The sequence below is a fragment of the Heliconius melpomene genome, chromosome 17 (assembly GCF_056956725.1).
Source record: "Heliconius melpomene rosina isolate 202511_hmr_F chromosome 17, ASM5695672v1, whole genome shotgun sequence".
NCBI lineage: Eukaryota > Metazoa > Arthropoda > Insecta > Lepidoptera > Nymphalidae > Heliconius > Heliconius melpomene.
This window is the reverse complement of record NC_140405.1, coordinates 372893-389970: the sequence shown is the minus strand read 5'-3', so window position 1 is coordinate 389970 and position 17078 is coordinate 372893. Positions and strand designations below refer to the sequence as shown.

The 17078-nt window shown below is 33.4% G+C and overlaps 1 protein-coding gene across 14 annotated transcripts in view; it reads left to right on the top strand.

Annotated features, from left to right (window-relative positions):
* ATP8A (ATPase phospholipid transporting 8A1) overlaps window positions 1-17078 on the top strand; it is a 78735-nt gene that overhangs the window by 32642 nt on the left and 29015 nt on the right. For all 14 annotated transcript variants that reach the window (XR_014878897.1, XR_014878898.1, XR_014878899.1 and 11 more), the window contains exons 3-7: window positions 4629-4755; window positions 11367-11550; window positions 13474-13634; window positions 14043-14240; window positions 14551-14675. Coding sequence is in view for 10 of the 14 variants with exons in the window: in XM_085200139.1 (XP_085056265.1) it covers window positions 4629-4755; window positions 11367-11550; window positions 13474-13634; window positions 14043-14240; window positions 14551-14675 (795 nt within the window). In the remaining 4 variants the exon portion in view is untranslated. The remainder of the gene's footprint in view (window positions 1-4628; window positions 4756-11366; window positions 11551-13473; window positions 13635-14042; window positions 14241-14550; window positions 14676-17078) is intronic.

Genomic DNA, 17078 nt, shown 5'->3' with positions numbered 1-17078 from the left:
AGATGGTGAACTCAATACTGAATTTTGTTTTACCAGAGGAAATGACAATAATTCCAAAGCTTATATGGAGGTAGAAGTCACATCTATCTTATTGATATTCAAACAATGTTATACAACCTGAGTTCTGCCACTCAGCATGCAACACCTCCAGAATTCGGCAGAAAGTGGAGAACAGAGTGTCTTAACACTATGTTCCCTCTGTTTACCCTGCTGTGTGCAGGATACAGCGTGAAGCTGTTATCCCACACCACTATTGCCATATGAAACCATAATATTTATGGCAAATATGCTTTGTATTATAGTAAATTTGGCAGCTACCAAAACCCTTTTTATAGCTTCATGTTATATCCCAGGGTGAATACCCCTGCAGGGGTAGAGCCCTTGCTGTGGCACTTCAGCCCCATAAAATTGTATAACAACAAAAGCAAATATTAAGGAATTTTACTAGAGTTTTCTTTTGATAACCATTAATTTTGAATTTATATATTTTTTAAATTTTTAATCTTTAGAGTGTTATTATTGTAAGGTAAGTAAGTAAGGTGGTGTCCCACTGTACATCTAATGGTTGTTGATTGAATCCACTAGTGATGAAAGAATGGTTTCTCTTTGCCAATGAATAAAGGGGATAAAATACAAAATAATAAGAATATTTTTGAATTACATACACCACTTCTGATGTGTGGTGTTGATGTGTTACTTACCACTTAGTAATTTTCATTTGACCATTAAAATGAAGCTGTAGGTAAAAGCTAAGCTATTTTTTATAAAGATCTAGCCTTTGAAGAAGAAATGAATTATATTAGTTTCCCCACTATTGTAATAATCAAAGTGTTACAAAAACAAACAGAGGCCAGAGGTTTTTACAGAACTTATATTTCTTGCAGAGCAAAATACCATTAAGCTTGTATCTAGAGGATCTCTTTCTTCTCCTGCTCCAAGTCTAAAAGTGCATCTCGAATTTTCCAACCACATAAAGTGTCATTTTAGTAGTGTACTCTGATGATAGTTCTATAAACTTATTTTCAAAAATATCTTTTCATTAAAGACAGATTGATTTACATTTTTATAATAAATTATTGTGAATATTAAAACTATAAATATAAAATCTTTATTCTTTAAAAATTATTTTCTCTGGTGATAAGTTGTATAAATCCTGTGCTAATAAACAGTAGTAATAACATATGTATAATCATTTACCCACCCATGAATACTCATTGCTAATTTATTAGTCTGTCTTGAGAATCAAATCTGCATAGTCCACATCCAGTTACTTGTGGAGGATGCATAAATAATATAAAGACTAATATTATATTATTAAACAAATATCTGGTCCAAAAGGGGTTTCCCCCATTTTGCTATGCCGCTTAATGTTTAATCTGTAGGTAATTTCCTTATCAGGAGTCATGGTTTCATAACAGTCGGTCAGTAGTTACAGTTATGTAACATATGTATGAGTATACAGTATACAGTGTCCTTGGATTAACAAAACACTTCAAATAGAATTCCCTTTAGGTATGCTTTATCAAAATAACGTTTTATTTTATTTTAGGCTGTTTTAATATTGTTAATGTTCTTTGTATTAAATATTAATATTTAAAATCTCTCTTTCTTGATAGTCTATATTTACAATATAGTTTTATGTATTATCTGACTCGTTACTCAATTTTCACTGTTAATTCTTGTTTGTTAGATATAATGCCTATAAAGCGGGAAATATAGAAAAAATGTTGTAAAACCTTGTAGTTATACTCTTATAGTTTTTATTGACATAAAGAGCAGCATATAAATACAAACCTATCATGTTTAAAATTGTATATTTATAAATATTTGTTCATGCTGTATAGTGTTTTCATGATATTGGCTTTAGCTACATGGGAGGTGTTGGCGCGGCTCTGGCACGGTTTATGTGTACTGCTATAAAGATACGATGTGAACGTGAGTCATCACCTTTCTGCTTCCTGTCGATTTTCGGATATGACGACTTACCTTAGATATATAGAATTATAAATTTACTCAAAATGATTTGACTAACTCAATGTCTTGATGTGTTAAAAGCTCTATAACATATTTTATTAAACGGAATTAACATATTTTATTAAACCGATAGAAATAACCTATTATAATGCAAATTTTGGGTCTCCTTTGACCACACCACCACAACACCACAATGGTACGACTGGTATACAACTCAGGGAAACCTTTAAATCACTGTAGGTGTAAGATTCTGTATATATTAAAACATCCTTTAATTTAAAATAAATGTACTTGAAGGATTTTAAGCTGAAACAGAATAACTTATATTTTTTCCCTGATAAATATGTCAATCAACAATCAACAGTGGGTGAAGTCACGTGAATACGTGTTGACCCACTGTGACCAAATAAGTCCGGCGTTGTATGGTTAAGAATGCCAGGTATTTATTATTGCTTTGTAGCGGCTCAATTAATTTTTCAAGAATTATTGTGTGGACAACATTTTTGACTACTTATTACAAGTTGTTCACTCAAGGATTTCACTTGTGACATCAAATTATGTTAATTTAAAAAAAACCTATACAAATTGAGGTGTTTTCTTCTCAAGATTGATTGCAAATATCCTGCTGCGCTACGACGGGCACTCACGGCCGCGGTGGACGTTATGTTTATTGTATATGGTTTTAGCTGTTTCATTATAGTATGGATAATATTCAACAAATATGATACATACATACCTATGATCCATATCGGTCGTATCCAGTAGGTCACTGGTCGAGTGCTCTAACAAGGTGGTCGCATCGCTGAGAAATAGATATTGACTACAAACCGTGTGAAATGCCATCCTGTCCAGAAATTATTGGAGTTGTGAGTTCCTTGAGGAATTTGTTTCTTATTTTTAAACGTGACAGTCGCATTGTGTAAAACTAACGTCGTCATTTTTAATACTGTCTTCCTCATTTTATAATATTTAGGGGATTTAGAGTCGCACTCAGAGACTTTTATTAAAATTCGCTAGAACTGACATTTAGTGGGTTAAAATACATGGACTTGCTTTAATTGTTTTATTAATGTCCCACATATTTATATGTCAGCATATATGTATTACGTACACATAGGTACTTGGTACGTATATTAAAGCGCTATTTCAATTTTCCTTTTTCACAGTATCTCGAGATCTTGACCTCTATATGAAGTTCGCTTTCTCTTATTTGTTCTGAATTAGGTGCTTTACCTAGTTTCATTATATTTTTGTCGCGAAACGCTCCGAGATCTGGAAAGAGTACGGAATGAATGAAAGAATGAATGAACCCAACAATAGTTCATTTTTAATTAGTTTCGGGGAAGTATCTTATTGGGATGATTTTGTTTTTCTTTCTTACTTTAAAACACACAAATGATTGCTTAGTTTTAAATGTTTTTATGATTCACCTTTTTTGCTGCGTTTGGTCGATACTATTCAAATAACTTTACACAAGTAATTTGTAATGTAACGAGTAGAAAGTTGTTTTATATTGACAGATAGCTTAGAAAGTTTTAAAATGTATTTGATATATGTATATAGAGCTAAAAATTGTTATCAAATTTGAACAGAATAGCTCCCACTTTTTGCTGGACAATACTATATCTTTACGTATAATAACGAAAAAACCTATTTTGAAAACTGTACTTTTACTTATAGAAATACAGATTAATTGCAAGGTAAACCACACGTCGTGGATTATTGATGATCTCATGTACCTTTTAGCAAAAAAGTCTCGAACTGAAAGTTTCCAACTGATGTTTTTTATAAAGGTTTTTAAAAATTCTGGGGTTTGGGGATACCAAATTATTCTCCATTCCTACGGCCATGGGTGGGATTGTAAAGGGTTTATATCTGCTGCACTTGTACTTGTCAATTATCGCATATCATTAGATTAACATTTAGCGAGTGGAAGTTGGAGTTATGATTTTCTAGGTTCTTTCTCTTTTACATTGACCTTGGTATAGCATATTTTATGCACCTACAGAAATGAATTTATCTTGAATTTAAGGATTAAACAATATTATACTTTAAGTTCACAAGATTAAAAAATAAATAATTTTAAATGAGAGTCATCGGAGCGGAACTGAGGTCGTTACTTGCTTTATGTCCCCGGTAAATCTTAGAAACTTTATTTATTGCTTCGTTACATTTAATTTAGTACGTAGGTACTACGCGATTGTTTTTCATTCATATCTATTTATTTACTTTTTTGTGGCAATACGAAACAACGAGACCATTATAAACGTGATATATTACGATAGCACAATAGAAACAAGTTTGATATGTTATCACGGGGTGCGAGCTGAACCATACACCCAATACTAGTAAGTACTGTCATCGAATATGGAATCATATTACATTTACTAGAAAACTTACACGTGGGGAACGCAATGTCTTAACACTAGTTTCCCTCTGCCTACTCTGCTACGTACGGAATACAAAATGAGGTAAACAAAACATATGTATCTCTATAAATATAACAATTTAATAATAATCTTCCTCCTGGATTTCATCTTGGCGTTTGCCAGGGTCTGCCTTCCCTACTTGCTCAACCAACTCCACTTTTCACGGTCTTAACGTAACAAGTTAATAATAATAGAAATGTTAATTTCTCTTATTTATGTCCACAGACGAGGATGAAGCCACGACGTCCGGTATTACAGACGGGGCGAACGATGAACAGAACCGCGTCATCTTCGTCAACCGCCCACAACCCCAGAAATTCGTCAACAACCGGATATCCACCGCCAAATACAGGTAAATTATATTTATTTCATCTATGCGCAATCGATTAGGCATACTTGGAAGTACCTACTATGACAAAATACTGAATTATCCTTGACATGGCGTGATTATAATACGTGCTTGTTCTTTACAAGTTTGAGGCCAGTCGGCGCTCTTTACATTGCCAATAGGTGTTTTGGCATAACTGGGAGCGGCTTTAAGAAGAATGTTCTCAAAAACTGGTGGCACGATAAATGGGGTATTCTTAGTGGTTAACCAAATTGAGCCACCTTAATTATTTCATTACATTTTCATCACATAAATAAAATAAAATATCGAATTTTGCAAGAAAAGCCGAGTGCCACATTTGATCGAAAGCAGATATATCGAAACTAACTTCCAGGCCATCTTCCTTACTTTTAATAGCCGAAGTCCAGCCGTAGTTTCTGTAAACCAAAAGATCACCGGGTGAGGAAGCCATATTGACGGCCTTTGATCAACCGGCGATCCTTACATAAACCACGAGCTGGCTATTTTAATTTCCTTGCTCTGGTAACGAGTGCAGCGTTAACCGCCACTCAATACGCAATACCTGTATTATTAGGCGAAAATTGGTGAACGGGAAGTGCCTTAATGGCAACGAAGTATCTTAAAACTAGGTTCCCTCCCTCTGACTTTGCTATGTGAGGGTTTCAGCCTGAAGCTAAAAAAATTATAATATATATAAGATAATGCTCTATAACAAAAATTCACATAAAAGTGATAAGAGCCCTATCAAGAATGAATCCTTATGAAGGCCAGTTATTTCATCTTTAACCTTTAAGTATGGACGTGGGGTCTCAGAGGCCCCTCTAGTTCTACGAATTCTACAAATCTTCCACTTCTCGGTGACCTCCGCCACTGAGTCGCTCAGTGCCTTTCATATTAATGACAAAATGAATGTAGATAGCAGTGGTTGTCTCTCTGGCTTCAAAACACGTGAGTATTTAACTTATTAATGATTTCAAAACACCATATATTTTTATAATATTACAAAATAAACTTTAATATTTTAATTGTATTATTTGTATTCAAATGTTTTTATTGTTAAATATCATATATCATTAATAGTTATATATTTTAGTAATATAAATATTATATACCTAAAAAAGATTCAATTTGTTTAGTTTTTATGATAAAAAGGAAAAAAATGATGGATCAAGCACGTCAAGGACAAAAATATCGGTACTTTATGATCAACATCAAACAAAAGAATTGGACAACGAGATTTTATAAAGAAAATAATACTTTATCAAATAAAAAGACCCGTTTCATAATTTAAACTACTCTAAGAATTGAGAATGACTTTGACTCGCGTTTCACTATCTGATCTATCATTTATTGAACATGAAGCTAAAAAAATAGTTCTGGTTTCTTGAAAAACATGTGAATTTTGCCCCCTAAAGTAATATAGAAAGACAACATATACTTATGTTGACTGCAATCGTCCTGTTAGCCTACAATGTTGAAAGCCATTGTGTATCGATTTTCAATAGCACCTTATCTTGAGGTGTTGTGAACATTTTTATTTTATTACGTAAGATGTTAATTTTATTTTTTTTATAATTGGTAGAAGTTATATTTTGTTAAAAAAATATTTATATTATTATAGTTTCTTCTTTTATAATATTATTTTCCTCCCATTTGTACAAAGACTGAAATTGAGACCTTAAGTCATTAAATCGTTGTGCAGCTTCAAGTAAAATAAAATGCTACTTTATTTATATTGATTTTGTTTCATGAATAGGTTTCCTATAAACTTAGGCATAAAATTATCTTCTTCCCCTAATAAAGCAGTGGGAGTATAAACAATAAATACAGGGGTCTCACAGACCCCTCGTCCATATAAGTGTTATAAAAAAATTACGTCCATAGTTAAAGGTTAAGTCTGTTTACGCAATTGTAAATTGTTTGAATTATTCAAATTAGTACTTATATTTCTTTTTAATATATGGTGAAAGTTAAAAAACTAAATTTGTTACCATATTGCAAAGCGCTCTAAAAAAATCGTTCATATATGTATTTACAAAAAAATGCTGAACCGATCTTAAATAGGTAGTCCGCATTTTTATAAAACCATTCAATTAAAAAAAAGGTTGAAAAGTGACTGGCTTATCCTTTCAGATCTGCCGAGAGACTACACGTTGAAATTAAATTCTTAACTTTTGTTAATCGAAGAGCTGATTGTGCTGTACAAAAACAGTTTTTGCTCCGATACTAAATTCGTGACCGAATCGTCAGCCGTCCACATGTGTTGGCGCGTCGCCATCTGATGTCACTAGTCACTACTGGACAGTGCCTGGGGCGCGCTTTGTTTACATGCCCTACATGTTTGTGTGTAGGACAAATCGAGATTATAAATATTGTTTTTATTATGTCTATACTAATATTTTTTGAAAGTATGGTGCCTGTCGTTTTATTAATCATTGTTTCATTCATTTTCTTTTTCGTATCTTACGAAATATTTTTTTAGAGTACTGTTAAGTTCCTTTTCTGCTTTGCATTTTGCGTTTTGGCATGGCACCCAATACCACGCTTTTATTTAGCCCTACCACTATAAAAAATATTCAGTTTATTTTAATCGTCAGTTAAGTCATACAGAAAGCCTTATAAATGCCCGAGCTGGCACTAGACTTAATATGAGAGCTTATATGCTTATCGAAGTAAGCCGTAAGCATTACCTTTTCATGTAATATGAGTACAAATATTTTGATTTCGAATAAGAATTTAAAACTGTCATTATCTATACTAATATTGTAAAACTGAATATTTTTTTTGAGCGCTAATGTCGGGAACTGCACATTAGAATTAAAACAATATTTTTCTATTACATAGTCCATTTATCAAGAAAGGCTATAATAAAAGCTACTTCGGGCTACCTTTAAAATGTATCCTGTGCCCAATACAACTGTTAGCTTTTTCAACTTGACTATGCGAGCGGAGTCGCAGGCAATACTTAGTTTTAAAAAAGTACAGTAATAATGTTTAACGTCGACATCATCATTGTCATACTTTAATTTGAGATATCACTCAGTGTTATTTCTGTATATAAAGTGAGTGCAGGCGTCATGTATCAACGCTTGGGTGTGTTTTTCTCTTTGAATCGAACACTTCTTTTGTTTGTCGTCTAGGGATGAGTTCGATATATCAAAACGTTATACAAACGTAGCATTTTATCAAAACATAAACAAACTATACGAGTTATATAATATGAGGCAATGGAAACAAGATCCGGAGTTCTTGTTAAAAGTTAAAAATTATTCAAAAATATTTAAAAAGGTATGTGTCCAGGCTTAGTCTATGCATATAAGAGCAAAAATTTTGAACTCTAATAATAAAATTAAAGCTACATGGGATGCTATTACTACTGTAACTGGGAGATCTAGAGCTGTCAGTGAACCTATTAAATTAAAAGTTAATAATATAATCTTAAATTCAGATTTAGAAGTGGCAAATACTTTTCAAATTTTTTTTTTCTGATATATCAACTGAAGTAACACGTTCACTGCCATCATCTCCTTCGGAAGCAGAATTAATACTAAAAACCCATGTAAATAGTTGTAGACAACATTTTGTGTTTAAGAATGTGTCACCAGATGAAATAGTCAAAACTTTTAAAAGCCTTAATTTAAAGGAAACTGGTGACCTATGGGGCATGTCTGTTAAAGTTCTTAAAACAATTATACCTAATATTGCTCCTTATCTAGCTTTAATTTTTAACAATTGTGTAGAATCCGGTACTTTTCCTGATTTAATGAAATATAGTAAAATAGTGCCGCTTTACAAAAGTGGAGATAGAACTGACCCTGGAAATTACAGACCGATCTCTATTTTGCCGTCTCTAAGTAAAATATTTGAAAAAATAATATTTAACCAGCTCACCATTTTCTTAAATATTAACAATTGTTTCCATAGTGAGCAATATGGTTTCACCAAAGGTAGGTCCACTACGGATGCCGGTGCTGCACTCCTAAAGCACATTTATGACGCATGGGAGAAGTCACAGAATGCTATTGGAGTGTTTTGTGATTTATCCAAAGCCTTTGATTGTGTGGACCATGTAACTCTGTTGTTAAAACTAAAACATTATGGTATACAGGATACTGCTCTTGATCTTATTGCCTCATATCTAAACCGAAGAATCCAGAAGGTTAGTATAAATAATGTAAAATCATCTGGATCTCCTCTAAAGATGGGCGTTCCACAAGGATCTATACTTGGTCCCCTTTTATTTCTTCTTTATATTAACGATCTGCCTTTTTATGTGAAGAACATATGTGATATTGTACTTTTCGCGGATGATACCTCTTTAATATTTAAAGTTGACAGAAATAAAATAAACTATGACGAAGTGAATAGTGCATTATCGCATATTCTTCGTTGGTTTGATGTTAATAATCTAATGTTAAATGCAAAAAAAACGAAATGCATCGAGTTTGTTTTACCAAATGTTAAAAAACATAATTTTAATCTAATAATTAAAGGAGAACCTCTTAATGTGTCGGAATCAGCTATTTTATTAGGTGTTACTATAGATTCCAAACTCCAGTGGAAAGCTCATCTGGAAGCATTTGCAGATAAACTCAGCTCTGCCGCGTTCGCAATTAAGAAAGTAAGACAAATGACGGACGTTGAAACTGCCTGACTAGTCTACTTTAGCTACTTTCATAGTATTTTATCTTATGGAATGCTGCTATGGGGCAGTGCTTCAGATATCAATTCAATATTTATTCTCCAAAAAAGAGCCGTGAGATATATTTATAATCTAAGAGCTCGAGATTCTCTGCGAGATGTTTTCAAAGATGCAGGTATTATTACAGTTGCTTCCCAATTTATATACTACTAGCGGACGCGCGCAGCTTCGCTTACGTATTTAGGGGTGAATTCTAATAAACCATGAAACATGTGTTCAATGAAATATTTTTAAGAGTCTAAATTTCAAATTTTATAAAAATCGGTGGCATTTTAAAGACTTTTCCAAACAAACTTTCAATCCCTTATTTGCACCCTTAGGGGGTGAATTTTAGAAAACCATGAAACACATGTTCAATGAAATATTTTTAAGAGTCTAAATTTCAAATTTTATAAAAATCGGTGGCGATTTAAGAATTTTTCCATACAAACTTTCAACCCCTTATTTGCACCCTTATGGAACTAATTCTAGAAAACCATGAAACACGTGTTCAATTAAATACTTTTAAGAGTCTAAATTTCAAATTTTATAAGAATCGGTGCCGATTTAAATTTTTTTCCATACTAACTTTCAACCCCTATTTCACCCATTTAGGGTTAAAATTTTTCAAAATCCCTTCTTAGTGGATGTCCAGATTACGAAAATAAACATCTGTCCAAATTTCACGTTTCTACGCACAGCGGTTACGGCTGTGCGCGCGTCTTACCTCAGTCAGTGAGGACAAGTCCTTTTATATATATAGATAATATTCTCTTTGTCCGACAAAATATACATTGTCATAGAAAAAATAGCGACAGTCATAAGATAGGAACGAGAAATAAAGATAAGATTGTTACTCCAAGTTTTCGCCTCCAAAAAGTTAATAAATCTTTTATGGGGCTGAGTATACGTGTATATATTCCGCAGTGTATTCTTAGTTTGCCACTACCAAAATTTAAAATATCTGTAAAAAAAATTCTAACAAATAAAGCTTATTACACTGTTCAAGAATATTTAGAGGATAAGCATGTATGGAATTAATCTCTATTGAATGTCAGGCAGGACAGCTGCCAGCTAATGTAATAGTAAAATATACCATTGACTTTGAAAAGAGCAACTGTTGAGTTTCTTGCCGGCTCTTCTCAGCAGAACTGCCTTCCGAACCGGTGGTAGCTTTTTGTTAACATGTACATTCGACGATTCAAAAGTGCTTTTATAGTTTATTTGAATAAAGAATATTTTGAATTTGAATTTAACTTAAAACCGATATGTTAAGGAAAACATACCGTATCGATATATGTTTTTAGAAAACCGTTTTTACAGAAACTTAAAAAAAAACATAGCGGTGATCTGAACAAAACCGTAATAACGCAAAACCTTTGGAAAGTCAAACGGTTTTATATTAAAACTAACTTCGTCTCTTTCTAAGTAACTTATTCCGACCGGGCGTAAATGAGATAAGGCGAATATCTGATAAACTGATATTCGCTACCTCTCTTTCTATCCGTATATTCTTCACGGGTGTAAAAGAAATGAAGCGAATACCCGATAGCTAACTAACTAACAGATTCATGTTACGGCGGTTTTCTTACATTACATCTACAAGTTATTATTTCGTCGTTATGAAATAGAACTTCTAAATAAATGAATAAAGTTGAAATTTGGATATGATTTTGTATTTTAACATTGTTTCAATTTAATTACTAAATGTTGTTTTTTTTACATTTGATTATAGTTTTTATTTATATGTAATACTAATTACATATATTTGTTATGATATTATAATGTTATAATTATGATTTTGCGTTTATTGACAATTCGAAAAAAAAACGATATCTGAAAACCGTTAGTGTCAAGACTGTTGCTTGTTTATATTGCTATTTTATTACAATACAATATAATCATTTAATCATTGCTTTTTGTATGTCCACAGTGTGCCATCCTTCGTCCCTTTATTCCTGTTCGAGCAGTTCCGGCGCTACTCCAACTGCTTCTTCCTCCTGATCGCGCTCCTACAGCAGATCCCCGACGTCTCCCCCACCGGGCGCTGGACCACGCTCACGCCTCTCATACTCATTCTCAGTGTCAGCGCGATCAAGGAAATTGTTGAAGATTTTGTAAGTATTTGTATCTTTATCAATTTATATGAAGATATACTCGTAATTTGCTTGAAAGTTATTTTTGTGTTGGTTAGTACATCTATCGAAGGAGGCTGTGTGTTTGGTAGTGGTGGCAGTCCGTAATTACTAATTACTATGTGTATAAGGAAATAGATATTACGTTTATTTCGTTCGTTTTAGACTATTGTGTAAAAAACATCTTTTTAAAATTTAGGTTTATCACATGTTCGATATACGAGTACATGATTACTGTTTTAAATTATTTTTAGGAATTTGATTAAGATTTACTGGAATGTGATGTCGTAACTGTTAACTGCTATATGCGGAGAAGATGGGATGAGGAATGGGAAAGAAAAGCAATTTATCCATTGTGTTAATACCGTTTAAGCTGTCATATGAAAAACCAAACTGCAAACTGTTGCATTCAAGTTCCGTTGCATAGTCCGATGCCGTGTTCATTTCCTGATGGCTTATCGCGTATGTTTCATGTTTCGTCTTTAGCGAAATGTGAACCATTTCATGTAGAAATTTAATTTTAGATAGCCATCTGTGACACTTGTGCTTATCGTATTTAAACACATAACACATAGATTTTGCTGAAAAGATGTCAAATTGTTCAACAGACCAATCCAGGCCGTAGGCCAGTCTTGGCGCAGGGATACAAGCGTGTGACTGTAAACGCGACAGCTTGAGGGCTCAATCGAAGAAAACGAAAACTCGAGGACCTGAAATATTTTATATTATACATATATACCTAATGAAAAATAATCACTAAATTTAAAATCTAGCTCATCGTATTATCTTTTAAAAACAAAAAATACGTGTGAAAGAATTATTGTGATACGTCAATTACTTTTTGAGATATTGTACTTTAAAGTAAGCGCGCAACGTGAGATTCCTTCGGGCTGTAACCGACCCGCGTGACGTCACTTGACAGCACTAGCTCGCTCAGTTCGTTCACTCGCAGTTCGCGCTCTTCTGTAGCTGGCGTTTCACTACAAAATTTAGTTTCGTTTAATAAATGATGTATATGTATATTTACAAAATCTTTTTTTTTTACATTCATATTGTGATAGCGAGCATTGTATTTTAAGATATTGAAGTTTTGATATTACTTTTTCAAAAAAACAGTTCTATCCTGCTCGGTTTCATGGCGTGTTGTACCAAAATCTTTAGCTTTGATTATTTTTATTGTAGTATCAATACCAGAAAGCTTGAAATTTTTCCAACAACACTTGGTTTGACTTGGACGTTACCACAAACTTAATCAGTACTTTAATAGAGAGACTACTGAGAACTTTGATGGAGGCATACAGGAAAAAAAGGAGAGCTCTGCATGTGACCTTTTTAGATCTGCAGTGCGCCTCGTCAATGTATCTGGTGGGCATTGCGATCCAAAAAGATCCCAGAGGCCTATATTAAGATTATCAGAGACATGTACCACGATTCCGCTTTGCGATTTGCGCTGTTTAGGACTGCTGTTGGCGACACCCTAACCCGACGAAACCCTTCAGATTACAGTAGGAGGTTCACTAAAGCTCAGCCTTTAACCCGTTCTTATACAATGTAGTGCACGAAATACTGTCTCGGCTGACTTCCAGGACCAGCCTCCATGGCTGATGATGTATGCCGATAACATTGTACTCATTGACGAGAACCGACTGATGCTGGAGCATAAAGTGAACCTATGGAAGGGTGGACTTTAGAACGGCAGTTTTAAACTAAATGCCTTTTAAACAAACAAACAAAGTACTGCGCGAGATCTCCTAACTATTACCGCTGGCGATCAGCGAGTGCTGTCTAGTGTATTTGTTACCCTTCACGCTTTATTTCGCACATAGTAGAGTAGGCAGACACTCGGTTCCCCACTTGCGCCTGGCCTTGTACTTATTCTTACCTTCTTACCCGTGACTTTCCTAGAAACGTCACCGCGCAGACGACGAAACGAACAGACGAAAAGTGGAAGTGCTGAACAACGGGCGGTGGCACAGCATTAGATGGGAGAAATTGCAAGTGGGTGATATATGCAAAGTCCTCAACAACCAGTTCTTTCCCGCTGATCTTGTGTTGTTGGCCTCTAGGTGAGTTCCTACCAGATTCTTTTTTAAAGTGACTAGTTTTACTTTACTTAATTAAAAAAAACACAATTTATTACGGAAGATAATAACGAAACATAAAACTTTACTTTACCGATATATTTTTAGTATCTATTAATTGTAGATCTAGAACTAATCACTGTTTTTCAATATACATCTTATATATAATATTCGGTTCTTCGTTTGTCTAAAGATTTAAAGTTAATTATAAAAAGGACCTAATTGTTCAGTCATATCTAGGCTTTCCAGTCATTTTTTAGACCCCAACGTGTTGAGAGTAGAAGTAAATTAACCTCTATCGATTCCTGACCTGAATTTATAGGTGATGATGACGACAATAATGAATACATTTCTAATCAATATAATAAACCATATTTACCTCGTAATTTCCAGCGAACCACAAGGCATATCCTTCATAGAGACATCAAACCTCGATGGAGAGACAAATCTCAAGATACGACAGGCGAGTCCCGATACATCTCGCTTGGACACTGCCCCGGCGCTCGCTGACTTCCGAGCGACAGTGCAATGTGAACCGCCGAATAGGCATTTGTACGAGTTCAATGGAATGCTGAAGGAGACTAATGCTAAGTTAGTTTGTAATTTATTTCTTTCTTGGGGTGAGCTTTGTCAAATATGTTATGAGAATGATACCCTGAATCGGTTAAGCTCAAAGCCCTTTGAGCTTAACGAAAGGCGTTAGAAAAGTTGACTATCAGATTGAGATTTTTAGCCCAAATATTAAAACAATGTCTGTATAAAAATAGTATCACTGTTCTTAACAGAATTTAAGAAATTTTAGAATTTATTTAATTTAAAACTGAAAACAAATTTATTGCTTATTTAATAATTAATTAATAATATAGCAAAATTAATAAATATATTCCCTTTGTGTCGTCAGAACGATCCCGTTAGGTCTAGAACAGATGTTACTCCGTGGCGCGATGCTTCGTAACACTGCGTGGGTCCACGCGCTTGTTGTCTACACAGGACATGAAACTAAACTTATGAAGAATTCCACTAAAGGTAAGTTCTGTTTCATGCAGATGTTGAAAAAGAATGTTAGTGTCCCAAGACAATGGCAGGCGAGCTTACTAGCAGGATGAATGGGTTTAGTTGCCGTATACTGATTACTGCGGCATCGAGGTCATTCAACACTCAATGTCTAAGAAATTGACGATGCGTGTCTACCGGTGGGGAACGGAGTTCCTAACACTAGGATTATCTATACCAAATAGAAGTCTGCGGATCATTTTTTTTATTTATCATTTATATCAATGGTCCAAAAAAATCCGTATTCTATATAGTTTTATTATCTATATTGCTTATCGTACCTTAACCAGTAATTGACTCTTCCCCAGATTACACATTACATGCGTTGTGTGTTAAAGGTTTTATTTTAATGCTTTTGTGATTTTATAAATGATAACACCCCTTGGGAATGAAATGCTGGCTCCAATCAGTTTCAAAGGTATCATTGTCACAAATAATTATATATGTCGCCGCGATCCTTATTGTGGGTACATAATAATATTGTCGATATACTTATTTAAATTCCTTTTACGAACAATGATTTCATTCTAATGTAGTTACTTTGAATTCTACTATTTTATGCCATTATTACCTATAAGTTTAATTGTGTTTTTAAATATTACATTGAGTTTAGAAATAAAATAAGAGTGAATAGATACTGTGAATATTAAATAATAAATTAATAGTTTTGTATTTGTCACCTACCGATCACGCCACTTTAGGCGCGTCATCGTTTACCATAGAATGACTCATAGTCAACGTTATATAAAGGGCCGCACGGGCATTGTACGCTGGGTCGAGGCTCTACCACGGCTCGGAGCACTACTTGTGCTCCACCGCTGGCTAACCTCGACCATCTTAATTATAAATGTAGTTAAGACTTATTTATAATTATCTACTTGGAGTTGAGGCTCTGGTGTGGTCAGATGCGCTACTCGTGCTCTGCCACATAACCTCGACTATTCGGATAATTGATTATTAAGTTAATCAATTATTATTATAGTTACGAATGTGGTTAAGACCTATTTGTAGCAATACTAGGCTGGAGCAGTGAAAGGCGAGCGTTAGTTACTGTAAAGGGGCCCCTGAAGCCTACAATTGTGGTCACAAGTCCACGGCACTGCTCCGAGCTTCACACATCATTTAAAGAGTAAGAAAACCTAACATTATTTATTTACCCACCTATATTGTTATTTATTACACTTACAATTATAACCCTTCATAATTGGTTTACTTTGAAATCGTTCAGTTAAACTTTTAGTTATTATTTGGTTTATTTATTTACTCAAGATTTATTTATTTGTTCACTTCACTATTTATGTTAAAATTACCTTGCTAAAAGTATTTGTACATGTGTTATGTATTCACATACGAGTGGAACCAAAGGCCAGGACTTGGTCGGAGGTTCTACTCGTTTATTTTTTATGCCTATTACCCCCCTTCTCCGACATCAGAAGTGGGATCGGATTGCACTCCGATCTCAATCGCTTCCTCTTAACCTTCGGTTCCACCTGTCACTATTTATTTTTAAAACTTTGTAAACTTTGTACAAAACTTCTAAAGCCGTAAAAACATCTTTGATAATAGCAGGTTATTTTTACTACGTTAAATAAAATCGGTTTATAGTTATTCTATAAAGACTACATTTCCAAGTGGAAAAATATTTATTTTCAAACAAAATAAATAATAAAATTATTATCGTTTTAAAATAAAACGCCATTTGTAAAATGTCACTGGTAATTTCCTGATAAGTTTTGAATTGTTTTTATAACTATATCCGGTAAAGCTAAAGCACGTAAAAGTGAAAAAATATTATTTTGTTTCAAACAAAATAAATAATAAGATTATCGTTCTATGTTAAAAATATCACTGGTAAATCTTCATAAAAGTTTTAAAATTCTTTAAAGACCATATTCGATAAAACTATAGCACGTAAATGCTTAAATAGTGATTTTCACTATTTGACCCCGAAATCCAGATTTAAATTTTTATAATTACGTTTATTAAAGAAAAGGTAATAAAATATTTATTTAGACTCCATTAACATTTATTGTTTTTTAAATTTCAAAATACAATGGCGGAAGCTAGCATTATTCAGCTACGTCATACTAAGGTTGCCATTTGTTGTTCCGTGCCAGTGCAGGAATTGCTTAATATAATGCTACATAGTTTGATGTTAAAATAATTATTAAAATTATCAATATTATTTAGACATTATTTTAAATATTATAAAAATTTATTTCAAATTTTAAATAATAATTTATTTCGTTTTCGTAGGTTCCCGTGTAACATAATAAGACTCGTTTCTGTTTATTTTTGTTACTATTTTTATTTGTAACAAAATAATTAAACAAATGAAAATAATGATAAAAGTCTTCAACTTTTCCAAAAGTAGTA